The sequence below is a fragment of the Macaca nemestrina genome, chromosome 12, assembly GCF_043159975.1.
Source record: "Macaca nemestrina isolate mMacNem1 chromosome 12, mMacNem.hap1, whole genome shotgun sequence".
NCBI classification, from domain to species: domain Eukaryota; kingdom Metazoa; phylum Chordata; class Mammalia; order Primates; family Cercopithecidae; genus Macaca; species Macaca nemestrina.
The window spans coordinates 2,929,191-2,956,332 of record NC_092136.1 but is presented as its reverse complement, the minus strand read 5'-3'; the positions used below and the strand labels follow the sequence as shown (position 1 = coordinate 2,956,332).

The 27,142-nt window shown below is 52.4% G+C and overlaps 1 protein-coding gene across 8 annotated transcripts in view; it reads left to right on the top strand.

The window, feature by feature from the left end:
• Nucleotides 1-27,142, top strand: part of CARS1 (cysteinyl-tRNA synthetase 1) — a 57,948-nt gene that overhangs the window by 30,148 nt on the left and 658 nt on the right. For 7 of the 8 annotated variants that reach the window (XM_011721268.2, XM_011721270.2, XM_011721265.2 and 4 more), the window contains 15 exons: nucleotides 34-174; nucleotides 392-480; nucleotides 1,665-1,786; nucleotides 8,392-8,504; nucleotides 9,452-9,580; nucleotides 9,961-10,090; nucleotides 10,196-10,299; nucleotides 10,764-10,861; nucleotides 11,434-11,623; nucleotides 12,911-12,979; nucleotides 16,348-16,429; nucleotides 21,853-21,933; nucleotides 23,719-23,786; nucleotides 26,123-26,182; nucleotides 26,674-26,757. In XM_011721268.2, the coding sequence (XP_011719570.1) occupies nucleotides 34-174; nucleotides 392-480; nucleotides 1,665-1,786; nucleotides 8,392-8,504; nucleotides 9,452-9,580; nucleotides 9,961-10,090; nucleotides 10,196-10,299; nucleotides 10,764-10,861; nucleotides 11,434-11,623; nucleotides 12,911-12,979; nucleotides 16,348-16,429; nucleotides 21,853-21,933; nucleotides 23,719-23,786; nucleotides 26,123-26,182; nucleotides 26,674-26,757 (1,560 nt within the window). Of the gene's footprint in view, nucleotides 1-33; nucleotides 175-391; nucleotides 481-1,664; nucleotides 1,787-8,391; nucleotides 8,505-9,451; nucleotides 9,581-9,960; nucleotides 10,091-10,195; nucleotides 10,300-10,763; nucleotides 10,862-11,433; nucleotides 11,624-12,910; nucleotides 12,980-15,880; nucleotides 15,924-16,347; nucleotides 16,430-21,852; nucleotides 21,934-23,718; nucleotides 23,787-26,122; nucleotides 26,183-26,673; nucleotides 26,758-27,142 lie in introns of those variants that run through there. The other variant, XR_011610416.1, reaches the window with a different exon arrangement.

Below are 27,142 nucleotides of genomic sequence, written 5' to 3'. Positions count from 1 at the left end.
CCCACTCCTGGGTTTTTGTTTCTTTCTCTTCAGGTGTTGCTGGAAGAGGCCAAGGATTTGCTCTCTGACTGGCTGGATTCTACACTTGGCAGTGACGTGACTGACAATTCCATCTTCTCCAAGCTGCCCAAGTTCTGGGAAGGGGAGTTCCACAGAGACATGGAGGCTCTAAACGTAAGTGTCACGATTGTCTCATGCTGGCTCTCTTGCACTGAGGGCCCTGGTTTCTGAATTCCTGTTTTGGCAAAGCTGGCTCAATTAAGTGGCCAAGTCAACATTGAACTTGAGTTGGGGGCATAATGGGCTTTTTTGTTTTGTGAACTGGGGACGTTTTTATGGAGCGTGTGGTTTTCAGAAGGAAAATCCCAGGGCTTTCTCATATCTTGCACAGGTTCTCCCTCCAGATGTCTTAACCCGGGTTAGTGAGTATGTGCCCGAAATCGTGAACTTCGTCCAGAAGATTGTGGACAACGGTTACGGGTAAGCACAAGGGCCCTCCCTAGGGAGGGGGGCTGCAGAACATCGCTCAGGGAGGAGCTCCCCAGCTCTGAGTCTGAGTTCGGGAAGCAGAGGAGCAGGTGTTCTGGGGCTGCGTAGCTAGAAGTCCCCAGCAGACCCTCCTGAAACTCTGGGCCCCACCCAGGGGCTGAGGAGGATGGGTCTGCACTGCCCTGGGGGCCATGGTGAGAACCTAACCCAAAATCTGCTGGGAAGCTCGGCAGCCAAGACCATTGGTCATGGGGCCCCAGAGCTGCATAATGGTGAGTGTGAATACTGCTGGGCCTTCACAGACATCAGCGCCATTGCACAGACATTTTGAGAGCGCTAGTCCTGGTGTCATATCCCGAGGGAGAGTGCGTTTCATCAGCATCTATTGCTTGGCTATGATTTTAGTGACTTTTTGTTGGCGAGTCCATTGCACACTTCCCTGGCCCGTATTGTCTCAATCTCCAAAGTAAGCATTTTCAGAAATGGCCAACAAATGGGAATGCAAACAGGAACCCGGTTATCTGTCTGTAGCGCTCAGTGCTGTACCGTGCCCCTGCTCCGGGAGACCCACTGTGTCCAGCCTCAGGTTGCTTCCCTCCCACAGGAGCTACACTGGCTGGATGAAAGAGAAACGAGAGGTTGTGGCAGTGCCAGGAACGGGGAGACTCTTTAGCATTAACGCTGCTTCTCTCCCCACTTAACACAGACTACTGTGAGGCAGCATAAGAGGCTGTGCCAAGCTGAGAGGCACGGGCAAGCCGAAGTTCAGAGAGGACGGGTCATTCCAGACTGGAGTAATCTGGAGTGCTTCGTGGAGGCCAAGAGCCTCAGCTGGGCCAAGCTGAGGGTGTGTGGACATTCAGGGAAGGCAAGGCCACACAGGAGTGAGGATGGCAGCAGGCCTGAGCAAGGCAGGGTGGGAGCTGCATGGGTCACAGGACGCCAGGCAGAGGGGTGAGCTGCCCAGGGCAAGCAGGCCGCCTCCTCAGCGGGATGGGCCCTCGTGTCCCACTCAGTCCAAACAGCTGATACCGTTTTCAGTGGCCACCACAGAGAGTAGATAGGCCACAGATTTCGCAGTTTTATAGCCCTGCTTTATTTTGTTACTGTCATCCTGCTGAAACACTTTTGGGTCTATTAGATTCCCCCCACCCAATTCCTCTTTTGTTTTCCAGCTATGTCTCCAATGGGTCTGTCTACTTTGATACAGCGAAGTTTGCTTCTAGCGAGAAGCACTCCTATGGGAAGCTGGTGCCTGAGGCCGTTGGTGATCAGAAAGCCCTTCAGGAAGGGGAAGGTGAGGAGGGCATGCCTGAGAGCACTGTGGGCTCTCCCTCCTGGCACAGCTTGGGTTGTGTTTATTCTGCATGGCCACGGAGGCTGCGCTGAGCCCACTCCTCAGTCTCTTGGGAACAGCGGTTTTTCACCTGAAGGAATTAGGAGTTTTCTACACTCACCGTGATGCAGCTCTAAGACCATGGAATGTGTTTTTTTAATTGATACATAATAATTGTGCAATTTACGGGGTACATGTGATGTTTTAATACATGCACACAATGTGTAATGATCAGGGTAATTAGGATGCTCATCATCTTAGACATTTATCTTTTCTTTGCATTGGGAATGTTCCAGATCTAGCTATTTTGAAATATACAACAAATTTTTTGGTAACTGTAGTCACGCTACTGTGCTGTTGAACACAAGAACTTATTCCTTCTATCTGTGTGTTTGTGCCTAGAAACCAACCTCTCTTCACTCCCTCGCCCTGACCTGACCCTTCTCAGCCTCTGGTGACCACTGTTCTACTCTATATCTCCTTGAGGTCCACCATTTTTTAGCTCCCACATAAGAGAGAGAACATGTGATACTTGTCTTTCTCTGCCTGGCTTATTTCACTTAACAGAACATCTTCCAGTTCCATCCATGTTGCTGTAAAAGACAGGATTTCATTTTTTTATGGTGCGTTATTTTTTAAGAAACAAAAGACAGTAAACACACCGCTGTCTTGAGAAACATAGCGGCCCCTGGGGCCTGGATTCTCAGGCTGGTGTTTGCTGGCTGAGCATGTGAGGTTTAGGGGGATTGTGGGGTGCCGGGATGTGTGCTGAGTGATGCATGTTTGACAACAGCCTCTGCACCCATCTGGATCCAAATGCTTCAAACACAGATATTGGGCTTTTTATAGACCAGGCAGAATTATATTGGGAACCCTTTCATTGGCGTTTTCTTCATGTTTATTCCTTAAGTGAATCTGGGGACACATCCACAAGAGGCAAGGTGGGAAGCCTCCCTGCAGAGTGGGAATTCCCTCAGTGTGCCAGGGCACGTTCTGTACCCCCACCTGCCTGCTCTCGTGTTTCTGGAAGACAAATTTGGCCATAAAAATGTTCATACTTTTTGATCTAATTTTAGGTCTCTATCCTAAAGAAATATCAGAACCTAAAATAAAGGTGCAGTGGCTCATGCCTATAATCCCAGCACTTTGGGAGGCTGAGGTGGGCGGATCACCTGAGGGTTGGGAGTTCGAGACCAGCCTGGCCAACATGGTGAAACCCCATATCACTAAAAATACACAAATTAGCTGGGTGTGGTGGTGCATGCCTGTAATCCCAGCTACTCAAGAGGCTGAGGCATGAGAATCACTTGAACCCGGGAGGCAGAGGTTATAGTGAGCCAAGATAGTGCCACTGCGCTCCAGCCTGGGTGACAGAATGAGACTCTGCTTCAAAAAAAATAATAATAAAATAAAACCACACAACACAGACTGAGAAAAGATAGAGGTAGCCAGGTTAACATGTAAGTATCAGACCCATGGCATTTTAGGCTCCAGGTTTGTGAGTAGAGGGGCGGGTTTGTGATGATAAAATGCCTCAGCTCTGAGAGGACACAGCTTGGGCCTCTGTGGACCAGAAGCCTCCACAATCCTAGAAGCAGAGTGGACACACCCACATTTCACACACTTCCCCGGAGTTGACAGATCAAGTAGGCCAAGAATTAATATGGGTATGGAAGGTTTGAAATACAGTTAACAGGCTTGGTTTGAGAGCTGGGAACTTCGCACTCAGGAATTAAAGGACATCCTTTCCTTCCAAGAACACAGAACCATACGCCGGGCCGCAGAAAGAGATTTCCAGAAATCCCAAAGAACCGTTTTCAAGGAGACCTCATTCTCTGACCACGGAGCAATTGTATTAGATAACTATACTTGGCCGGATATGGCGATCCACACCTGTAATCCCGGCACTTTGGGAGGCCGAGGCAGGAGGATCGCTTGAGTCCAGGAGTTCAAGACCAGCCTGGGCAACATAGGGAGACCCCCTTTCTACAAAAAGTTTAAAAATGAGCTGGATGTGGTGGCATGTGCCTATAGTCCCAGCTACTGAAGAGCCTGAGGCAGGAGGATCACTTGAGCCCAAGAGGTCGAGGCTGCAGTGAGCCCTGATTGTGCCGTTGCACTCCAGCCTGGGCAACAGAGCAAGACTGTCTCAAAAACATTAAAAAAAAATTTTTTAATAGAAAAGATACCAACACTAACAGGACATCTGAAGTGTACAAACTTGTCTGGGCGGTTGAAATCATGCTCCTGGATAACTCCTAGGAAAGAAAACCACGATGGGAAATAAGGGGTGTTTAAGCAGAGTAGGAGCAAAGCTGCCACACACCGAATCTGGAGAATGCCTCTAAAGCACCAATTAGAGGAAATTGATGTTTTTAAATGTAGTTATTAAAAAACAAAGATTAAAAATGAGTGAGCCGCCGGGCACAGTGGCTCACTCCTGTAATCCCAGCACTTTGGGAGGCCAAGGCAGGCAGATCACAAGGTCAGGAGTTCGTGACCAGCCTGGCCAATGTGATGAAACCCCATCTCTACTAAAAATACAAAAATTAGCCGGGCGTGGTGGTGCTTGCCTGTAGTCCCAGCTGCTTGGGGGGCCGAGGCAGAAGAATCGCTTGAACCCCAGAGGCGGAGGTTGCAGTGAGCTGAGATCGTGCCACTGCACTCCAACCTGGGTGACAGAGAGACTCCATCTCAAATTTAAAAAAAGGAAATAAGTGAGCTAAGCAGTGAGTCAAAAAGTCGAGAAAGGAACAAGAAGAAGTGGAAAGAAATAGGAGGACATAAAGTAAAATCAGAGATTAAAGAAACAAATAATTGTAAAAGCCAAAAGCTGATTCTTCTCAAAAAATAATATAGAAAAACCCTTAGCAAGTTTTTTTTTTTTTTTTTTTGGGACAGAGTCTCGCTCTGTCGCCTAGGCTGGAGTGCAGTGGTGCGATCTCGGCTGCACTGCAAGCTCCGCCTCCCGGGTTCACGCCATTTTCCTGCCTCAGCCTCCTGAGTAGCTGGGACTACAGGCACCCGCCACCGCACCCGGCTAATTTTTGTATTTTTAGTAGAGACGGGGTTTCACGGTGGTCTCGATCTCCTGACCTTGTGATCCGCCCTCCTCGGCCTCCCAAAGTGCTGGGATTACAGGCGTGAGCCACCGCGCCCGGCCAGCAAGTTTAATTAATGAAAGTAGAAGATTGAAAAACATATTAGGGCTGAATTATAGCTCATGCCTGTAATTCAGCACTTTGGGAGGCCGAGGCAGGAGGATTGCTTGAGGCCAGGAAATCGAGACCAGCATGGGCAACGTAGTGAGACCCCATCTCTAAAAAAAATTTAAAAATTAACTGAGCGTGGTATCGTGCACCTGTAGTCCCAGCTACTCAGGGGGCTGATGTGACAGGGTTGCTTGAGGCAGGGAGGTCGAGGCTGTAGCAAGCTGTGATTGCACCCTTTCTCTCCAGCTGGGGTGACAGAGCAAGATCCTGTGTGTATGTATGTATGTATGTATGTATGTTTGAATAACAAGACAAAAACGGAATGTAACTATGGATATAGTCGAGCGTTTCTTAAAGTCCTTAGAGGAAGCCGTGAATAACTCACACTGCATTTGACACTTAGATGCCAGGAGGAAACCCGAAGCGCATGGGAAAAATGGGAGTGGTAAGTGGAGCAGTGCCCTCAGGTCACGTGGTGAAGGAATGTTCCGGAGGCAGCTAGAGCACGCTGACTCACCACTTTATGAAGAATTTTGCTATGGGCCCCATCTAGGCTCTTTTTCTTAAGTATCATTTATTCTTGGACCCATTTTCTTCCAGAATGACTTCAGCATTGGTTTAAGTTCCAGGAAACAGGAGTAGAATCTAACAGCAAATATGCAGGACGGAAGAGGGACATGGATTTCCACCCCTCCACAGTCAGTGATCAGACCTGAGCACATGACCACCCCCACAACCTTCCCCCACCGTAGGGAGTCATAAGGAGTGTAGCCTCAGCTCTGTGCAGTCACATGCCTCTAGTCATGGGGACTCTAATGGTAGAGGAAAAGGGGAGAGGTGATGCTGGGGCCCGAGTGGTCCTAGATGATGACAGCTTCTCCCTCCGTCAAGTAAGATGGCCCACCAGAGGCCGATGGGCCCTGCAGACCACTTGGGAAGGCATGTGGCAGGGAGGAAGCTCCCTCGATGGGAGAGAACAGGACCCTGTTGTGCTGGTATGGACATGCTTGTAGGGTCAAAGCTAGAAACACTCACTCTGCCTCTGGGGAGAGAGACAGGAAGTGAAACCAAGAAGGAAAACTTGAACGAGATTGTGTTGTAACCGTAATAGGTCTGTTGCCCAATGCACAGTGAGTCAAAATACCGGGATACCAGGGGTTGCCACAGAAAAAGTGTAGTAATTGCGTGGTGGACAAATGGAGATGGGAGGAAACCTCAGACCCGCCTCCCTGAGAGATTTGTGGAGGGGTTTTTAATTGGCCTGGACAGGTGATGGGGATTGCTGGTTGCTGGGGAAGTGAGGGGTGAAGTCATGGGACAGGGAGGTAAACCGCATTTCTGCGACGAGTCAGTTCCTTGGTGCAGGTCTTCAGACCAGTTGGCAGCAGCTGTCCTCCCGGAATTCAGAATCTGAAAAATACCTTAAGTAATTCTTGGTAAAAAGGTCCAGGGTCAGAGAGTCTATTTCTAGGAACAGTGGTGGAGCAGGTGGTCAGCGGGTTGTGTGACTCTCAGTTAGTTAGAGCTGCAGGGAAGCGGGTGGACATGCGCTACACCTGGCCGGTGACCGGCCTCGTCATTCTGCCTGTAACCTGGCTCGGAATTCTCATTAACCCTATGAGGGCAGTTGCAGTGTGACATTTGCTGGAGGATAGGGTATTTGTGGGGAGGGTCCTGTGTTCTCTGTTGTAAATTTTTTCAAAGTGTATTTTTTAAAAATCAGATATAAACTTTCATGAGTAACTTCATAATAATGAAAAATTAAAAACGTAAATGTACATTTTCTATCAAAGAGCATCTAAAAGAGAATGTCATGAGCCATATCAAATTGTGCTTTCGCAGAATTGTCGATGGCAGAACGGTGAGGGGGTAGAAGGAAACTAGGACAGAGTCCTTCCATGTTGGTGGATAAATCTGGTGGATAAATCAGAGGTTTTCTGTTTTTGTTTTTGTTTTTTAAATCTGGGATCCAGTGCTCCAAAATGTTAACAGTAGTAATTCCTAGGTTAAATGATTATGGCAATTTTTTTCCTAGTTTTCTTTTTTTTTAATCTTCCAAATATTTTACATTTAGTACATACTTTATAATCATGAAGTTGGTGTTTTAAAAAATATATTTAACAGTACTTTTCCTCTTGACTCTGTTTCTCAGGGCAGCTTAGGTCTGTTCCCTGATTAGGTACCTGAAAAGTGGATTTGTTACCTGGAAAACTCTCACTGCAGCCTCTTCAAGGTCACCTGAGTTAGAACCCTAGGTGGAGTCTGTTCTTCCTCCACAAGGGGGTGACAGCACCTAAGGCAGCCCTTCGACCAGGGACCAGGGAAGGCTGCAGCAGCCGGGCAAGACCTGGAGTGGGTCCTGGCAACCTTGCGCCGGCAGGGAAGGCCTCTGCTCTGCCCATTGGTCGAACAAAGGGTGATTCTCTGCGTGGCCTTTGGACTGGCTCACAGGTTTCTGTGTTCACAGCAGCTACTCTCTTCCATTGGTCCTGCATGTATCGTTGAGAGAAATCTGCAGTGATGGTGCATTCCTTTTCTGGGGACTCAGACCATCTTGTACCCTGAGTATCAGGTGGCTGAGTGTCACCAAGTCAATGCATGGAATTCACCAAGGGCTTATTTCTCACCCCTCCGGCAAGGCCTAGACTGTCTCATTTTTTGTTGGCCGGGTGATCATTGGCTTTGTCTAGGAAGTAGAATTTGTGCCAAGAGTAGTACTCCCCTTTTCTTATGGCCTTCCTGGACTCTTCTTTAGTTTCCTTCACCTTTTTTCCCCTTACAAATACGCAGGGACAGCAAGTGTCCTCTTCACCACTGCACTGCCGCCAGGTTCCCTGCAGTAGTACACGGCAGCTTAGCTGCGTCCTTGTATCCCCCAGAACCCGTAAGCAAGTAGTCGTGCAGGCCCTTGACATATTGGCCCCGCCTGCGTGAGCCAGGCAGGATCCCTGAGCCATGCCCCAGTGGGCTGTACCACTACGTCACCTCCTAGCTTTAGCCCAGAGTGCTATCACCTGTCCTAGACACTGGTGGGCTGATGCTGTGAGAAGGCAGCAGGAAGGAGAATGTCTTATGGAGACCCCAGATGTGGCCTCAGGTCAGCCAGGTCTGCTTGGACACTGGTGTATACGCTGGTAACTTTGGGGCTTATGAACCATTTTGTAAATCTAGACACTGGGTCAACACCAGAATCTGGTAATACATAGTAAACTTGAAGCAGTGCTTGAGCCAAGTTAATAAACAGAAGTTAATCAGAAGGACTGACCGTTAGGCACCCAGGATGGCCTTGAAGTGAGACACCTGGATCTGTGGGTGCTGCTGAGTGACCTTGCCTGGCATCCCTCGTGTTTGCAGGGGACCTGAGCATCTCTGCAGACCGCCTGAGCGAGAAGCGCTCTCCCAACGACTTTGCTCTATGGAAGGCCTCTAAGCCCGGAGAACCATCCTGGCCATGCCCTTGGGGAAAGGTGAGCGAGTGGCCTAGAAGGTGTGGGGCTTGGGCAGGGGCACTGGCACCAGCCGCACTCTCAGGCCCCCAGCAGGGGCCGCTTTATGTGTGAAGGATGTTGTCACTGGGCCAGAACCTGGTGTGTGTGCAGCACACTGGCCCGAGGGACCTGGACATCATGGAAACTCCCTGAGTCTCTGGACAAATCACTTCCCTCCGGGGATTTCTGTTTCCTGGCCTGTAAGTGGAGACGTGATCAGAGTAGACCCCCATGGAGGCTTCTTGGTTCTCGTGTTGTGTGACTCTGAGTATTCCAGGCCCCAGGGTGTAGGATGCCTTCTGATACTCCCGGTGACAGCAGTTCTCGACTGCAGGGTAACCTAGGAAGGGGCGTGACCATCTGCAGCTGTCCAGGGCTCAGAGGTCTGGATGTAATTCACTAACTTCACCTAAGCCTCAGCTCATACAGGACTGGTTTATGAACTTCACCAAAGAAGGCTATCCGTAGTCTTTTTTTTTTTTTTTTTTTTTTTTTTTGAGATAGAGTCTCGCTCTGTCACCAGGCTGGAGTGCAGTGGCGCGATCTCACCTCACTGCAACCTCTCCCTCCTGGTCCTGGTTCAAGCGATTCTCCTGCCTCAGCCTCCGGAGTAGCTGGGATTACAGGCACATGCCACCATGCTCAGCTAATTTTTGTATTTTTAGTAGAGACGGGGTTTCACCATGTCGGCCAGGCTTCTCTTGAACCCCTGACCTCGTGATCTGCCGCCTCGGCCTCCCAAAGTGCTGGGATTATAGGTGTGAGCCACCTTGCCCGGCCTTCCCTTGGTCTTTTCATGTGTGGGATTTAACGCTTATTCCAATAAAGTTCAGAGGGTTTAAGGGCCATCAACTTGGAGTGATAAATGATAAAGGCCTGGACACGTGGATAGGCCAGTCGGTCACTGTGTGTTCGACTTTCTCCAGGGTCGTCCGGGCTGGCATATCGAGTGCTCGGCCATGGCAGGCACCCTCCTAGGGGCTTCGATGGACATTCACGGAGGTGGGTTCGACCTCCGATTCCCCCACCATGACAACGAGCTGGCGCAGTCGGAGGTAGGCGGAGACAGGGTCCCCTTGTCAGCTGCAAGAGCACTGCAGTGGAGGAAAAGTCAGCCCGGGCCTCGCCTCAGGAAGGCCTCTCTCACTAGCACTTGACAGCTTCCTCAGGGCTTGTGGAATCTGAACCCTGATCGTTTAGTGTGGTTGCCTGCATTGACAGCCTGGCCTTTGGCAACAGACTGGCCTGGATTTGAACCAGTTGTGGTACCTGCTGGCTTATTAACCTGGGCTCTCCTTCCAAGCCCTGCCTGCACCACCTGGGAAGTGCAGCTCCTGCCTGTGGACAGCACCCACAAGGCAGCAGACAGTGCAGGTGGCAGGAGGCGGCCCCAGTGACACATGACTGTTGACGTCCTATGTCTCTTTCCGCACAGGCCTACTTTGAAAACGACTGCTGGGTCAGGTACTTCCTACATACAGGCCACCTGACCATTGCAGGCTGCAAAATGTCAAAGTCACTGAAAAACTTCATCACCATTAAAGATGCCTTGAAGAAGCATTCAGGTATACACTGGCTTCTCCCACAGACCCTACCCACCTTCTCATAGATGTGTAATGGCTGTAGCACTCGGGAAGATAAGGGCGTCGCTGTCTTGTGTCCCCCTGCAGCACGGCAGTTGCGGCTGGCCTTCCTCATGCACTCGTGGAAGGACACCCTGGACTACTCCAGCAACACCATGGAGTCAGCGCTTCAGTATGAGAAGTTCTTGAATGTGAGTTCCCAGCCCCTTCGTGGAGGTTGGCAGAGCAGCCTCCCCTGCACAGTGAGCTCCTTGTGGAGTGGTCATAGGTGCAGCAGCCTCCTGATGCCTCTAATGGAGACCAGCACATTGGTGAAAGCATCTCCATGCTAGTGGGTAAAGCAGGCTCGGGACCGCTCCTGAAATGGCCGATGGCTCAGCAGAACGGACGGAGGCCTCATCCTCCTCGTCACTGCAGTGCACGTCCTTCTGACTTGTACTTCCCACCAAATGAGCATCCGTGAACCTAAAGCAAGAACATGTTTCTGTCAAAGAAATATCTTTTCCTTTCTTTCTGACCACTTGCATAATGTCAGTGTATTCTGATCTTTCAGGTTTTTACCAAAAGTAAAATCACAGCAGTAGAACAGTTTTATCAGATATTTCAGGATAGAAAAGTTGTCTAAATGCTGTTAAACTGATTTTTCTAACTTCAGGAGTTTTTCTTAAATGTGAAAGATATCCTTCGAGCTCCTGTTGACATCACTGGTCAGTTTGAAAAGTGGGGAGAAGAAGAAGCGGAACTGAATAAGAAGTAAGGTGGTGCATTTTCTTTGGGGTTTTCCAGCATGCCCATGTTCTATGCCTAGCCTCGCATCTTGGCCACCATGTGTCCTGGACTGTCGAGGAAGGGCTGGGGACACTGTCGTACATTGTGCAGAATTCATTCAGGATAGGTGGCTCCGCTAATGGGAGCTGCTCTGATTGTTGAAGTGCATGGAGAATTTATTTTTTGTTTTTTTTCCTTTTGAGATGGAGTTTCACCCTTGTTGCCCAGGCTGGAGTGCAATGGCCTAATCTCGGCTCACCGAAACCTCCACCTCGCGGGTTCAAGTGATTCTCCTGCCTCAGCCTCCTGAGTAGCTGGGATTACAGGCGCCTGCCACCATGCCCAGCTAATTTCATATTTTTAGTAGAGACGGGGGTTTCTCCATGATTGTCAGGCTGGTCTTGAACTCCCGACCTCAGGTGATCCACCCACCTCAGCCTCCCAGAGTGCTGGGATTACAGGTGCTGTAATCCCTGTAATCTGCACCTGGCCACATGGAGAATTTCTATGATGTGTTATCAGGTCTGACTTCACATTCCTTCCTCTTTGTTGCTCAGCTTTTATGACAAGAAGACAGCAATTCATGAAGCCCTCTGTGACAACGTTGACACCCGCACAGTCATGGAAGAGATGCGGGCCTTGGTCAGTCAGTGCAACCTCTATATGGCAGCCCGGAAAGCCATGAGGAAGAGGCCCAACCGGGCTCTGCTGGAGAACATCGCCCTCTACCTCACCCATATGTTGAAGGTAACCCAGGCCCCAGGTAGGCATATCCCTCAGCCTGTGCAGACACAGGAGCCAGGCCCCAGGACTGGGAGAACAGAGGCCTCTGGTGCCCCACAAAGCTGTGCCTGGTGCCCAGCACCTCTGAGTCGTGGAGACGTGCTTCTATCCACGTGTTTGGTTCCCGGTGTACTTTTCACGCGTTAAGAGATGACACCCATAAGCACAGCACAGCTATAGCCTATAACCTATAACACTTTGGGAGTTATAACCACCTGTAACCCCAACACTTTGGGAGGTAGGTGAGTGTATCACTTGAGCCCAGGAGTTCAAAACCAGCCTGGGCAACATAGTGAGACCCCATGTCTATAAAATACATTAAAAATTAGCCAGGTATGGTGGCACACACTTGTTACCCAGCTGCTTGGGAGGCTGAGGTGAGGGGCTCGCTTGAGCCCAGGAGGTTAAGGCCATAGTGAGGCGTGATTGTACTACTGTGCTCCACCCTGGGCAGTAGAGGGGAGACCCTGTCTTAAAAGCAGACAAAAAGAAGTAACACCCATATAGTTGTCCTTTATTCAGAGCTATTTCTTTCCTTTGCCTCAGTTTCCCTCTACTCCCATCTTGGAGTTTGAAAAGCAAAACCAGGCCAGGCGCGGTGGCTCATGCCTGTAATCCCAGCGCTTTGGGAGACCCAGACAGGCAGATCACGAGGTCAGGAGATCGAGACCATCCTGGCTAACACGGTGAAACCCCGTCTCTACTAAAAAAAAATACAAAAAATTAGCCAGGCGTGGTTGCGGGCTCCTGTAGTCCCAGCTACTCGGGAGGCTGAGGCAGGAGAATGGCGTGAACCCGGGAAGCGGAGCTTGCAGTGAGCCGAGATTGCGCCACTGCTCTCCAGCCTGGGCGACGGAGTGAGACTGCATCTCAAAAAAAAAAAAAAAAAGAGAGAAGGAAAACCAGGAACAAGGCCTCCTCTCTGAAGACATCCTTCTCCGCAGTGCACGTTGAGAGGCCAGCAGGGCCTGGCCTCACTCCCCTGCCCTCTCCTCCTCTTTCCTTGTTGTCGGGCTCCAGTGGCTTCTGGCTGAAACAGAGCTGCAGAGGGTAGCTGTGAGTCAGGGCCATCCTGGAACAGTGAGGGCACCCTCAGGCTCGTGTTTCTGGGGCTCCTGGAGCTGCCGCTTCCGTCTCTTTCCTGGTTTTGGGGCACCCCCTCCCGTGAGTGAGGAACACAGCTCATGGCTGCTCACCACATGCGGGCTTCATTTCCCCACAGCTTCAGGTCCCATCTGTTTCTTTTCCTAGATCTTTGGGGCCATAGAAGAGGAGAGCTCCCTGGGGTTCCCGGTTGGAGGGTCTGGAACCAGCCTCAATGTGAGTAGCATACAGGGTCCTGCCTTCTGCACCTGCTCCCTCCCCACGCCCTACCGCTCTGTGTCCTTCTGAACTGCCCCTCCTCTTCTAGCCACCCACACCAGACCCTTCCGGGTGGCGCCTCGGGCTGAAAGGCAGATCTGGCTCTGAGAGTACTAAGTGTGGTCAGCTGCCCTGCCAGTGTGGAGGGTCTGTCTCGGTTGTGACTGTTGGTTCGGGGCACTTTGCCATTGTGCTGTCCCATGAGCTTAGTCTTGGACCCCAACTACATAGGCCACTGCTTATTTGCATTTTGCTGTGGCCACTTGGCATCATGAACTCTCACGTGACTTTGTCACATATGCTGACCTGTATTCAGTAACGCTTCATCGAAAGGCTGCAGAGTTCACAAACAGCACAGAGTTTACACTGATGGGGAGATACACCACCATCTGCCTCAGTCCCCATGGGGCTGGGCAGATGCCCTGCCAGGCCCAGTCCTGACCCTGAGCCCAGGTCGGTCCACATGGCCTGAACCAGAACCCCCTGCCCCTAGAACTGTGGCCCACAGGTCAGGGGAGGTCTTCCTCTAGAGCCCCCTGTCTAGTGGGTCTGTGCAGTGAGAAGATCTATCCGGAACGCCCTGACTGTCCGTTGCTGGCTTCCATTTGCAGTCGGCATGTGAGCAGACGCTGTCAGTCATATCCCTCTGCTGTAGAACCCCGGCCCCTCTGACATGACCACAGTCTGGCTTCTTCAAATGGACTTCCACCCCCTCCCGGGTCAAGAATGCTCTTTAATATTCGATTAGAATGCAGATCTAAATATTTAAATATAACAACGGTAATTTTAATTAAAACAGGAGCTTAGTACAAAGTGAAAATGCAAAACCTTTTTAAAATCCTGTTTCCTAATGACAAGTGGTGTGAAGAGCCCCCACGCAGATGGAGCTTACAGATGCTCCCCCAGGAACCAACTTGCAAAGAGAAAACAGTCCATGTCGTAAGAAGTCCTGCCAGAGCGCCTAGCCTGTGTTTCTGGTGCCTTTTGCCAGCCTTAGCACTAGCTAGCTGTTGGTGTGGTATTTTTGAGACTTCCTGATATGAACCTTCTTTGGTGCTTTTAAGAAAACCCACATAGCTTCTTTGTTCTCTTGCGCAAATGATACTAAGATATTTATTTTCTTTAAAAACAAAAAACCAAAACATACCTCCTGGGTTAAAGTCAGCCTGCCTTTGAACTGCAGGGTTTTTCCTCTTAATGGCTGCTGTGGTTGGTGGGGGGTGCCGTCAGTGTGCTGTGTACATGCATCTGCATCCCCCAAGCAGCCTCGTTTGGCCTTTGCAATCACCTGATTGGGAAGAAGCAGCTGCGGCGAATGGTGAGCCTGCTGGCAAAACGTCCTCTGCCCACACATCATGGCCATTTGACATTCATGGATTAACTTCCAAATCCAAATGGTTTTAGGAGCAAGCGAGGCAGCTCCTACATCTTGTACCATCTCAGTGTTGCCACACAGCCACCTGCTAGTGTGCTCAGGTGGGGGTTGCAGCCCCAGGCATCCTTGAGACAGGCCCCTGCAGCCATTCTGAGAGCTCCCTTCCAGTGCCCCTAAGGCTGGGGCTGAGCCTGGCAGTGGGGTCCTTCCCTGAGGCTTGTCTGGGTTGGCTGTGTGATGGGTGGAGATACAGATCTAAAACCCCCAAGAAGTCCAAAGTTCAGATGCAGAATTGGATGTAAGGGAGCTTGGCTTAGACTCAAGGGCTTGTTAACCTGCCTGACTTTTGCACTTGCTAAATTTGTGTGTTTTTGTTTTTGAGATGGAGTCTCACTCTGTCGCCCAGGCTGGAGTGCAGTGGCGCCATCTCCGGTCACTGCAACCTCCGCCTCCTGAGTTCAAGTGATTCTCCTGCCTCAGCCTCCCAAGTAGCTGGGACTATAGGCGTGCACCACCATGCCTGGCTAATTTTTTTTGTATTTTAGTAGAGACTGGGTTTCACTATGTTGGCCAGGCTAGTCTCGAACTCCTGACCTCATGATCCACCCGCCTCGCCCTCCCAAAGTGCTGGGATTACAGTCGTGAGTCAATGTGCCCAACTAGCACTTGCTAATGTTTTTGTTTTGGTTATTGAGCTGCTGAATCAGCTAAGGGGCAGGGAGCAACCTTGCTCAAAAGCCTAAAACCTTTTCTGTCCTGTTAAAAAAAAGGGAAATGCTAGCCCAGCGTGGTGGCTCACACCTGTAATCCCAGCACTTTGGGAGGCTGAGGTGGGTGGATCACCTGAGGTCGGGAGTTTGAGACCAGCCTGACCAACATCGAGAAACCCTGTCTCTACTAAAAATACAAAATTAGCCAGGCGTGGTGGCACATGCCTGTAATCCCAGCTACTTGGGAGGCTGAGGCAGGAGAATTGCTTGAACCTGGAAGGCGGAGGTTGCGGTGAGTCAAGATCACCATTGCATGCCAGCCTGGGCAACAAGAGCGAAACTCTGTCTCAAAAATAAAAAGGGGGAAATGCTTTGGGAGGCCGAGGTGGGCGGATCACGAGGTCAGGAGATTGAGAACATCCTGGCCGACATGGTGAAACCCTGTCTCTACTAAAAATACAAAAAATTGGTTGGGCGTGGTGGTGCGTGCCTGTAATCCCAGCCACTCGGGAGGCTGAGGCAGGTGAATCTCTTGAACCTGGGAGGCGGAGGTTGTAGTGAGCTGAGATCACACCACTTCACTGCAGCCTGGTGACAGAGCAAGACTCCATCTCAAAAAAAAAGGGAAATGTAGTAGAAAGGTTTTTCTATCCTGTGGCCGCCTCCCCAGTGTTACTGTGGGTAGTGAATCTTAGTGTAGCTGCTATTGTGCATGTAGATAGTAGGTACTTAATGGAGTTCATTAATCTTAAACAAGTGTATGTGTGACCACAGATCAGACGAAAGCACGGCCCGGGAGCCGCCAGCCTCAGCATAGGTAAGGCCCCAGCCTGGGGAGTGATGTCCTTGGGCCCCTTAGGAAATAGTCCCTCCCAGAGATGGCCCCTCTGCAACCGTAAAGACAAGCTGTTTCACAGCAGCGTGTCTGACCTGAGAAAAGCAGGGCCTGTCAGCAGCTGGGCAGAGCGGCTGCAGAGCCCACCTGCTGCAGTAGGTGCAGTAGAAAGGAGGCTCACTTCATGCTGTCTGACCTGAGAGTCTGTGTGACCTGCACACCTAGCAGGGACCGCGCGTCGGGGACGAGAGCATCCAGGCTCTGGGATGCCGGTCACAGCTGTAGTGTGCACAGCAGCACTGCCCATGGCAGTCCCTGCCCTGTGTCGTGGCCGCTGAGTTATTATTCAGTTATGAATATAGGAGTGTGAGCAGCTCTCAGCGAACCAAAATTGTTCTTTCCACAGCTCGAGTCCACGGTCATGCCCTACCTTCAGGTGTTATCAGAATTCCGAGAAGGAGTGCGGAAGATTGCCCGAGAGCAAAAAGGTGAGGACCAGTTGCTGGAAAGAGTGTGGGAGCCGTTCCCCTCACTGGGCTCTCTGGACTCGGGCGTCTCCCCCTAGGCACTATGGCGTTCGGGCCGGATCACCCTCTGTGAAGGCTGCCCTGTGCACCACAGGGTGTTGAACGGCGTCCCGGGCCTGGACCCACCAGGTCCATTAGCACCACACACCCCAGTCACCACAGCCCTGCCTGTCCCTGCAGGGCAGACTCCTTGAGTGAGTGCAGCTGAGTGGGCACTGGGGACCAAGGATGTGATACGATGGGCCAGGGTTGATTTGCCTCTTCTTCTCTGAGCTGAGACAGAATGGAGGGCCTTCTGACCAGCCCAGTCACCACCTGCCCTTTGGCTCACGCTGCGGCTTTTTTTGCTCCTGGTGACCTGGTAGGCTGGGTGCGCTGAGGTGTGGCTCGTTCCTGCTGCAGAGTGGAGCTGAGGTGGAGCTTCCGGAGTTCCCTTTTCTGCTCAGGCATGCCAGATGAATGCTTGAACTTGGGGTTCACACCGTGGCCCCTCACTGTCCATAAGCAGCCATTCCCTCACCTTTTGACATTTCTGAGATGTGTGTGGTTTAAGACTTAGAAAGTGCTGGATCTGAGCATTCATTTTGAGGGCCAGTTTTTAAAAAGTGTTAAACCCAGCAACAAGCAGCGTCAGTCAGGCCTTTGCTTCTCACTGAGTAGTTCTGATTGGTGAGTAACAGCACAGCTGGGAACACACACTGAGGACTTAGGATGTGCTGGGCCCTGCCTACTGCTTTCTGCACATTGCCTCATTTACCCCCATGATCCTCCAAAAGAGGAAAGCAGAGCCCCAGCCAGGTCACAGTGACCTTGAATGCTACTCCATCACCTGCTGTGCTATGCTCCCTCCCCAGGGGGCCTCTATGTTGTGGGAAGTCAGACCTAGGATCCACCTGGTCCCCATCTGTGCATAGCCCATCATGGAGGGTCACAGTGGGGCAGCATCCCGGCAGGGCACGCTGAAGATAGAGCAGACAGAGACTCAGCAAGCCTCTAGGAGAAGCTGCACCTTGAGGAAGGTCAGGAAGCCTGGGCAGGTGGAGGGGCTGAGAGGTGGAGGAGCCGAATCCGGGCCTGTTTCAGGCAGGAGACAGCGGAGCAGGAGGCGGGAGGGCAGGAAGGAGTTTCAGGAGCTCAGAGCTCCACAGGCTGCAGGACAGAGTGCAGGACACTGGGTGAAAGGAGAGGCTGGCTGGGCTGCTGGGCTGCCACAAGTGGTCTGTGGAGAGGGGCCTGGGCCTGACCGAGCCCCTAAGAGGCCACGGTGGGTGCACTTGACCTGACCAGGTAAGCACCATCGCCTCTCTCCAACACCTGATGCCCTCAGCATTTCAAAGCACTTGAATCAAACGGAACCAAGCCTGGACCAGCCCATTCAGGACCAGCGCAGGGCTCTCCAGCGATCTTGGCAGCATTGACTTAGCGACATCGCTGGGGTCATGGGCTTGGGAAGACCATTCTTGGAGGCAGCCTGGGCATTTCCATCTGCCTTCTGGGGAACATCGAAGGCCGAGCCCGGGCCCCAGCAACCTGGGTCACGCAAGACTGTGCGTGTGGCCTTGGCTTCTCTGGCATGCCACAGCCCCAGGAGGACGCTGAAGGGGGACTGGCCAGGCACAAGCTCGTGCTCGGTGGCACTGTCCAGGACAGGGCTTGCTCAGGCCTGGAGAGTGGCACCAGCCAGCCAGCATTGGAAGTGGTTTGGTTTTGCTTTCAGTTTGCTTTTCACTTTTGTTTTGTTTTGTTGCTTGGAGCAGGTAGATGGATGATGTGGCCCCAGGTTAAGGTGGGGGTGACCCTACCCTGTACATCATCCCATATGTGCCTTGTGAGCCAGAGACCCTGGGGGTCCAGGGGCCCAGACCTGCCGATGGGGCAGCGTGTTAGAGGTGGCTCTGGTGCAATCATCCTGTCTCCCCAGCAGCAGCAAATAGTGACGTTTTTGTTATTCACTGTTATCTCATGGCTGGCCGAGGAGAAAGTGAGTGTATAACAGACTCAGGGTGGCCCTCAGATCAGCTGGGATCTGCTTGGCCCAGGCCAGGTGCTCCACAGACGAGAAAGAAACCGTTTCCCCTGGAAACGCCTCCATGGTCTAGTCAGCTAGAGAGCACAGGCCTGGCAAGGAGGGTCGTGGGTTCGGGGTTTGACCAGGAGAGAGGCATTGAAGTGAGAAAGCCAGGGGCTAAGCCAGGGTCCGCTGCACTGGCGAGATGATGCCATTTCCCCATTGCCAGTTTTTTGTTTTCATTGTGTTAAAATACACAGCTCAGTGCCATTAGGGACGTTCACGGTGTTGTGCAGCTGCCACCATCCGTCTCCGCAACTCTTCCCTTTTCCCAAACTGGAACTCTGTCCCCGTGGAACAGCAACTCCACATCCCCTCCCTCAGCCCCTGGTGCCCACCCTCTACTTCTGTCTCTGTGGATTTGACTACTCCAGGGACCTCACATGAGTGGAGTCACACAGTGTTTGTCCTGTGTCTGGCTTATTTCGCTGAGCACAGTGTCCTCAGGTCTACCCATGTCGCAGCCTGTGTCAGGACCTCCTGCCTTTTTAGTGGCCGAATCATATTCCGTCAGTGGATGGACCCTGATCTGTCTGTTCTTCCGTGGATGAATTCTCATCACCTTTGCGTTATCTTTGTAGCCCACGTTTCTCTTCAGTAAATCCCTGATGATGATGTCACTGTCTGCTCCTCTGCCCCAGCTCTGCTAACAGAAGCCGCAGAGGCTAGCAATGGGTGACCATCGGAGCAGGCACCAGGAAGCCTCCCAGGCCACACTCCCTGTGGGAAAGGGACACACGCCGTACCCCTCAGGCCCACACCGGCCTCTGGGTCTGGATTCTGAGGAGCTGAGGAAGAAGCCTCGTAGCCACTATGGCACCCAGCAAAGGAAAATGTCCCTGGGTCAGGGGCCACTCACGAGGGCACCTGCGCCAGCTGACCAGCCTCACAGGGTCAGGGGCTGCTCACGAGGGTACCTGCGCCAGCTGCCACACCAGAAGAGGTGTGCCCGTGCCTGGCATCTGCACTTAAGCTCTGTGAACACAGGTTCCTGGAGCGCCAGGGAATGCCCACCACGGGCTGGGCCGGGGGCAGGAGGCAGGACACTTGCTGGGGAGGCAGCAGTTACACTGTAGGTGTTCAGGCGCTGTGGGTTCCCCTGATGCTTCTGAGGAGCTGCTCACTGGCAGGTGGCCCCGATGCACCTTCTCCTTCTCAAATGTCACGGAGACAGCCTCCTACATTCGACAGGACTGTGAGGCTGGGCAGCTGGCACAGGTGCACTTGTGAGTGGCCCCCGACCCAGGGACTACATTTTCCTTTGCTAGGTGCTGTAGTGGCTACGAGGCTTCTTCCTCAGCTCCTCAGAATCCAGACCCAGAGGCCGGTGTGGGCCTCAGGGGTACGATGTGTGTCCCTTTCCCCCAGGGAGTGTGACCCAGGAGGTTTCTTGGTGCCTGCTCTGATGATCACCCATGGTGGGTGGGCTGGGGTGCTGGCCTTGTGGCCTCCCATGACACCCATGACAGTAACCACAGGTGCTGGCTTGCCTGCCTTCTAATGAGGGTGCTGTCCAGCGATGGCTTTCAAAGACTGAAAGGCAGGCACCTACCTCAGCTCATGCCCCAGTCAGTCCTTCCTCAGATGACTGAGGAGGGCCCATTCCCAGGAATGATACTGCGGACAAATATAAAGGCCATTGTTCCCCTAGGTCCCTGCCTGGGGAGGTTGAAACTCAGGAAGCTGCCCAAGGTGGCTGTGCTTGTGGGCAGGTCCTTGAAACCCAAGGATATGCATTTTTTTTTTTTTTTTTGAGACGGAGCCCGTCGCCAGGCCGGAGTGCGGTGGTGGTGTCATCTTGGCTCACTGCAACCTCTGACTCCCTGGTTCGAGCGATTCTTCTGCCTCAGCGTCCCCAGTAGCTGGGATTACAGGCACGTTATACCACACCCAGAGAGTTTTTGTATTTTTAGTAGAGATGGGATGTCACCATGTTGGCCAGGATGGTCTCGATCTCCTGACCTCGTGATCCACTCGACTCAGCCTCCCAAAGTGCTGGGATTACAGTCATGAGTCACCATGCCTGGCTGGATATGTAAATGTTCTATCTAGCAGTGAATGAAGGTGTGGGGCGCCCAGCAAGGAGCTGTAGGGGGTCTCAGTCATGAGGACACAGCAGGAAAAGGACAGATGAGAATGGCAGCATGCGTGTGGTCAGTGCCGCCCAAAGTCAGGGCAGGCAGGAGGATGGGGTGGGATGGCGGGGGTCCCAGCAGGCTGCGGGCAGGGCACCTGCCCACCTAGCACAGTTGGGTGCAGCAAGCTGAGGGGCCAGAAGAAAACTAAAGGGTGTGGTGATTCCAGCAAACCCAAGGTCAGATTTCAGAGCAGAAAGTTGTCACTTGGAGAGCAGTAAGCATCCATCCTGTCGATGTAGTCTAGCAGATGCTGTTGCATCACCCAATACTCAGGAGTCTTTCTGAGATAGGTTGGCATCCCATTTACCCTGCAACACCCAAAACTCCTTATGTCCTGTTCCCCACCTGGGCGTTGTGCGTGGGCTGGGGACGGGGAAAACTTGGGCAGAGCAGAGGCACAGGGGGGCGTCTGGTAGAGACTGCATGAGGAGCCCCTCAGGAGAACCGTGGGATGCCGGGCAAGTCTGCAGTGCTGTGCTCTGAAGCCAGTCAGCCACAGACATGTGGGTTTCCAAGTGAAGCTCCCTCCCCATGTGATGGAGGTCATAGCCGCTCTCCCTGTCATGCTTCCCTTCACCCTCCCAGCTGGGCTTGGTCCCCATTCAGAGGCAGAGGTGAGCACAGTCTTGGGAAGCAACCTGTGGTCCAGCCCCACTGCTCACCCCTGCCTTTCCAGCTGCATGTGCTTCAGCCCTGGGAGGCCTGATTCTCACAGAGCCAGAGCTCTTTAGTGGTCCTGGGACTTAGCTCTCCTGGGTCCCGGTCAGGACCCCCGTCCCAGTCCTGTGTGCATTTGGGAACCAAGTCCTTAGGGGCTTGAGTCTAAACGGTCCTTCCGTAAGAAAACTGATTGTAGCATCAACAGAGAAACTGCCTCAGATGAAGAGCGTTAGCACCCGTAGGGACCCCCAGGCCTGTCCTGACCCTCCCGCCCCTGCTATTGGCCCAACTTGTGTCCCTTTCCTGGAAGAACCGCTTCCAGCAGCCATTGTGCTATGCTTCCTCCTGGCTCTGCCCTGCACCCCCAGAACAGCCCCTGGGTTTACGGGGGACACTAGTCTCTGGGCTTCTGCAGCCGGTCAAGCTGCTGGCCCCTCCCTCCCAAGCACTGGAGGAGGCACTCGTTCTGTGGGCCCCGGCCCCTCATGTCTGATGGAACTGCTCTGCTTTCCCTGCAGTCCCTGAGGTTCTGCAGCTCAGCGATGCCCTGCGGGACGACATCCTGCCCGAGCTTGGGGTGCGGTTTGAAGACCACGAAGGTGGGTGAGCCCTTGCTGTTTGCTATGAAGTTACCAGGAGCTTGGAGAGGTGTCACAGGGAGAGCTCCCGGGGCTGGGCCGAGGCTCCTGCATCATAATTGTTGATGCAGAATCCCAAAGTGGCAGCCCCATGGGTCCCCCGGCACCATTCCTACACTGGCCAGCCTGGCAGGGGCAGGGGAGCACCCCGTAGCTCCATCCCACTGCAGCGTGTGGTGGCGTCACCTCCCCTGCGTGTCATCTCCCCTTGGGGCCTGGCTGCCCACTGCCCCTGTTGCTGCTGCCTCTGATGCTCTCAGCTAAGGAAACCAGCCTGTATCCTGTACACTGTCAACAAATTTCATGCTGTCCTCCCACTTGGTAGAGGTTTTTTTGTTCTACAGAAAATTAATTTTTTTGTTTTTTATTTTTATTTTTAATTTTAATTATTTTATTTTATTTTATTTTATTTTTTTTGAGGCGGAGTCTCGCTTTGTCGCCCAGGCTGGAGTGCAGTGGCCGGATCTCAGCTCACTGCAAGCTCCGCCTCCCGGATTTACGCCATTCTCCTGCCTCAGCCTCCCGAGTAGCTGGGACTACAGGCGCCGCCACCTCGCCCGGCTAGTTTTTTGTATTTTTTAGTAGAGACGGGGTTTCACTGTGTTAGCCAGGATGGTCTCGATCTCCTGACCTCGTGATCCGCCTGTCTTGGCCTCCCAAAGTGCTGGGATTACAGGCTTGAGCCACCACGCCCGGCCTTTAATTTTTATTTATTTGTTGAGACGGAGTTTCGCTCTGTTGCCCAGGCTGGAGTACAGTGGCGCGATCTCGGCTCATTGCAACCTCTGCCTCTCGAGTTCAAGCAATTCTCTTGCCTCAGCCTCCCGAGTAGCTGGGATTACAGACGCCCACCACCATACACGGATAATTTTCATATTTTTAGTAGAGATAGGGTTTCACTGTGTTGGCCAGGCTGGTCTTGAACTCCTGACCTCAAGTGATCTGCCCACCTCGGCCTCCTAAAGTGGCATGAGCCACCATGCCCGGCCTTATTTTCAGTTTTTGTGGATACATAATAGTTGTACAAATTTATCGGCTATATGTGATATTTTGATACATGCATATGATGTATTATGATCAAATCTAGGTAACTGAGATTTCCATCATCTCAAGCATTTATCATTTCTTGTGTTATGAACCCTCCAATTCCACTCTTCCACTCTGCCCCTGGTAATTTTAAATCTCAGATGACATGTCATATTTTCCTACTCCTGGCTAGCAAGACCTTCCTATCTTCCAATTACAAAATGTTCTCGCCAGGTATGGTGGCTCATACCTGTATCCTAGCACTTTGGGAGACTGAGGTCGGCGGATTACCTGAGGTCAGGAGTTCGAGACCAGCCTAGGTAACATGGTGGAACCCTGTCTCCACTAAAATATAAAACATTAGCTGGGTGTGGTAATGCGTGTCTGTAGTCCCAGCTACTCATGAAGCTGAGGCACGAGAATTGCTTGAACCTGATAGGCAAAGGTTGCAGTGAGCTGACATCATGTCACTGCACTCCAGCCTGGATGACAGAGCAAGACTGTCTCAAAAAAAAAAAAAAAAAAATCACACATAAACCAAAATGTTCTCTTGTGCTACACTGCTGCTATGGAGGTTCTTGTTTGTTTTTCTCCAGTGGGCCCTCGCTCTGACTGGGCAGCACGGCATGGTCTGGGCAGGGCAGGGCAGGGCAGGGCTGGCCCAGCAGTGGGGATGGCCCACAGAGCCCAGCCTCTTCTCACACGCTGTTTATTTTGCAGGACTGCCCACGGTGGTGAAACTGGTAGACAGAAACACCTTATTAAAAGAGAGAGAAGAAAAGAGACAGGTGAGTAAAGTGAAAATGACTTAAGCTTGATATTTTTTGAAAATGTAAAAACCATTGCAGTTATTACATAGTTTACTTTTTAAGCATTGATGTTTACACTTTTTTTAAAATCCCAGTATTTATAAATGTCAGAAAGAAAAATTAACTAGTATCTTCTAATGAAGCACCTCTTTTAAAAAGATTATTCCCTCAGTTTAAGTGAAAACCAGTCACTTTTAGCAAACTGTGAAGCTGACATGTTAAGATCCCAGTCACACCTTGCCCTCACCTGGGTGGTGCGTGTCACTGATGCATCTCCACCTCCTATGCCCAGCATACTCCCCACTTGCGCCCCACAACACTCCCAGGATTAGGGATGGTCCAAGTTCCTCGGTGCCTGATAGGAGAGAAGAACAGGAACAAAAACGCAGTGTCAGAACCTCTGGGCACAGTGTGTGGGGCACCCTGGGATGCAGGCAGCAGGATGAGAGGCACGTGGGCCCCCAGTGCACACTATGGGAGGTGGGCCTTGGGTGCTGTTGCCACCAGCAGGTGGGTCCCCAAGAGGCTTAAAGCAGGAGACCGCCGTGGAGAGCGAGTTTGGATGTCACAGTTCTCAGGAAGGAGGCTCTGGGAAGAACTGAGGAAGGAGAATCGACAGGGTGGGTGATTGACAGATGAGATGTGCAAGGTCAGGGAAGGCATCTGTGCCCAGCCCTGGACTGGCCCAAGGCACAAAGGGAGAGCTGATGCCAGATGCAAATGTGGGTGGCTGGAGTTTGCAGTGCTTTGGAGGAATGACAAACTGGAACTCTGGGGAAAGCTCCAGTGGTGAGTGGTCTGCAGGTCCATCCTGGTTGGCAGGTTGGGAGGAGCTGGGCTTGCCCTGTGAGGTTGGCTGGTGTGACTGCCTCATCAGGGCCCCTCCTCATTCCATCACAGTCACTCACCTAGCCTTGGGTCTCGCCTGCCATGCTGTGCTGTGAGGCGGCCTGGTGCTGGCTGTACAAACACCCTGGCTTGCTGCACTCCCTGGCAGAGTGCTCAGAAGCAGGAAGCAGACAAGAGGAGCGCCAGGGTGGCCCGACCAGAGCCTTGCAGGCCCTGTACTCTTTGTGCTGGCCTTTCCACTGGCCACCTTGGCTGTGGCTTGTGACTTCTAGTAGCTCCTGTTTCCCAACCAAGGGACTCTTACCTCACCACACTGCCGCGAGAAGGCATCCCCAGGCCCGAGGCACCACGGGGGAGGGATCCTGCCTCCCTGTACCATTCCCACCAGCACATAAACATACCCTAACTTTTAAAGGGAAAAAGCAGAAATCCTGAGCACTGCCTCTCTGGTTCCTTCAAGCTCAGTGCCCAGCTCCTTCCTCCCCCACCTCAGCCCCTTCCCCTTGGCCGGCCCTGCCCTCCCTCCATCTACCTCGAAAGAGCTCGATCCTGTTGGCCCAGCCCCTTCCTGAGTCTCTGAGATCTTTGTGCCTTCCTGGTTTCTTTTCCCCAGCTCTGTGTGTGGAGCTCCAGGAGACCTTACCTGGTCCTGCGGCTTCTCCACCATCTATCATGTAGCCGATGGCCCAAAAACACTTGTGCCCAGCTGCCTACCTGATAGCTCCACTGGGCCGGGAAGCACCTGAAACCTAGGCTGTCCAAAGGAAATGTGAAAATGTGATTTTCAACTCCCCAAACTTGTTCCTTTTCCGTCAGTGGAGGGCATGTCTATTCGTGCAGTGGCTCAGGCCAGAACCTCCCAAAGCAACGGAGGGCCTCCCTCACCAGCACACAGCCTGCTGGCTCCACTAATAAGCTCTCCCTGCAGCATCAGGCTGCGCTCGCCCCTGCCCGGGTACTGCCTGCTGGTTGGAGTGGGCTCTGGTCTCCTCACCCAGCCCCCAAGGCTGGCCTCCACCCTCCTCTCCCCATCCTGCCCTGGGGCTCTTGCTCCTTCCCAAGTATCCCAAGACCCGCTCAGGGTAACCCTCGCAGTGCTGTCCTGGTCATGACCTGACGGATCCTCTCTCCTTAGGCCAGGCTGACCATGCTGGTCCATTTCTTCATGTTAGTGGTGCCTGGATCTTTTAGCATTGGTTCTGTTTGTCTGCCTACTGCATACCTTTGCATCTAGGGCAGGGCCAGGCACCCAGGGGTTCCCCTGAGGATCCCCAAAGGGAACGGAAGAGGGTGGGTGTGCTGCCCAGCACATGGACTTGCCTCCCCACAGTGGAGTGGGCCTGGTCAGAGTTCAGCCCTCCATGCCAGGCCCTACGGGAGGGGCTTGTTTTGCGGGACCTCTCACTCTGAGAGAACCAGCAGCCTGAGGCAGCCCTGTCTCATCTGGCTGTGTGCTGCCCCTCTAGGTTGAAGAGGAGAAGAGGAAGAAGAAAGAGGAGGCGGCCCGGAGGAAACAGGAACAAGAAGTAATGCACTTTGTTTGTTTGGGGGTGGGGGCTCTCCTGGGCAGGAGTGCACCCTGACTCCATGCCCTGTGACTCTCTGTGCCTCCGTGGACCTTAGCCAGGCCCCTGCAGACCCTCGCAGAAGGAGCTCCGCTCTCTGCCTCCACCACCTAAGGCCTGCCAGGCCCTTCTCACGTCGGGTGCAGGGAAGGCCTGGCCAAGGGGAAGGCTGTGCCATTTGGTCACAAGCTCCAAGACAGCATTTACAGACTTACTACTATTAGTGGTTCTAGCAAGCTTTCCACTATTGCTGTAGAAATAACATCTCGTTTAATTTTAAATTCCTTGTATGTTCCCTCCACCTTGGCTTTTCCCTTCCCGTCTTTCGTAGCACTCTGAATCTGAGGGCTGGGAAGCAAGTTGACAGCTGGAGGTATGAGCAGATGTCGTTCACAGTGTGGAGCCCCAGGTGCTGCTCAGTGGCAGTGACTGTGCTGTGTTGTGTGTTCCAGGCAGCAAAGCTGGCCAAGATGAAGATTCCTCCTAGTGAGATGTTCTTGTCAGAAACCGACAAATACTCCAAGTTTGATGAAAATGTAAGCATCCTTCTCTTCTTTTCGGAACTTTATTAGACCACATTAAATTGGGAGGACAGGAATTTTCAATCTTGGACAAGCAGATTTTCTGTCTGTAGAAAATTTGGAATCAAATCTGACACCTGCTTTAGGTCCAGGGCCTCCTGGCCCAACTACCGAGCTCCTTCCACAGCCCAGGCAGCTAGGCAGGCCCGTGCCAGGGCCACCCCTCCACTGGTGTGGCAAGCTCTGGTTCCTAGCCCTGGGAGTTGTGGCCCGGGCCGAGATCCACCCAGGCCCTCACAAGCTGGCTGAAGTGCAGTGGTGCAGATAGGCCTCCTGCCCCCAGGTCCTTCGTCATAGCGATTCACAGCCACTGCCTCCAAACCTCTAGGCCCCTCCCTGC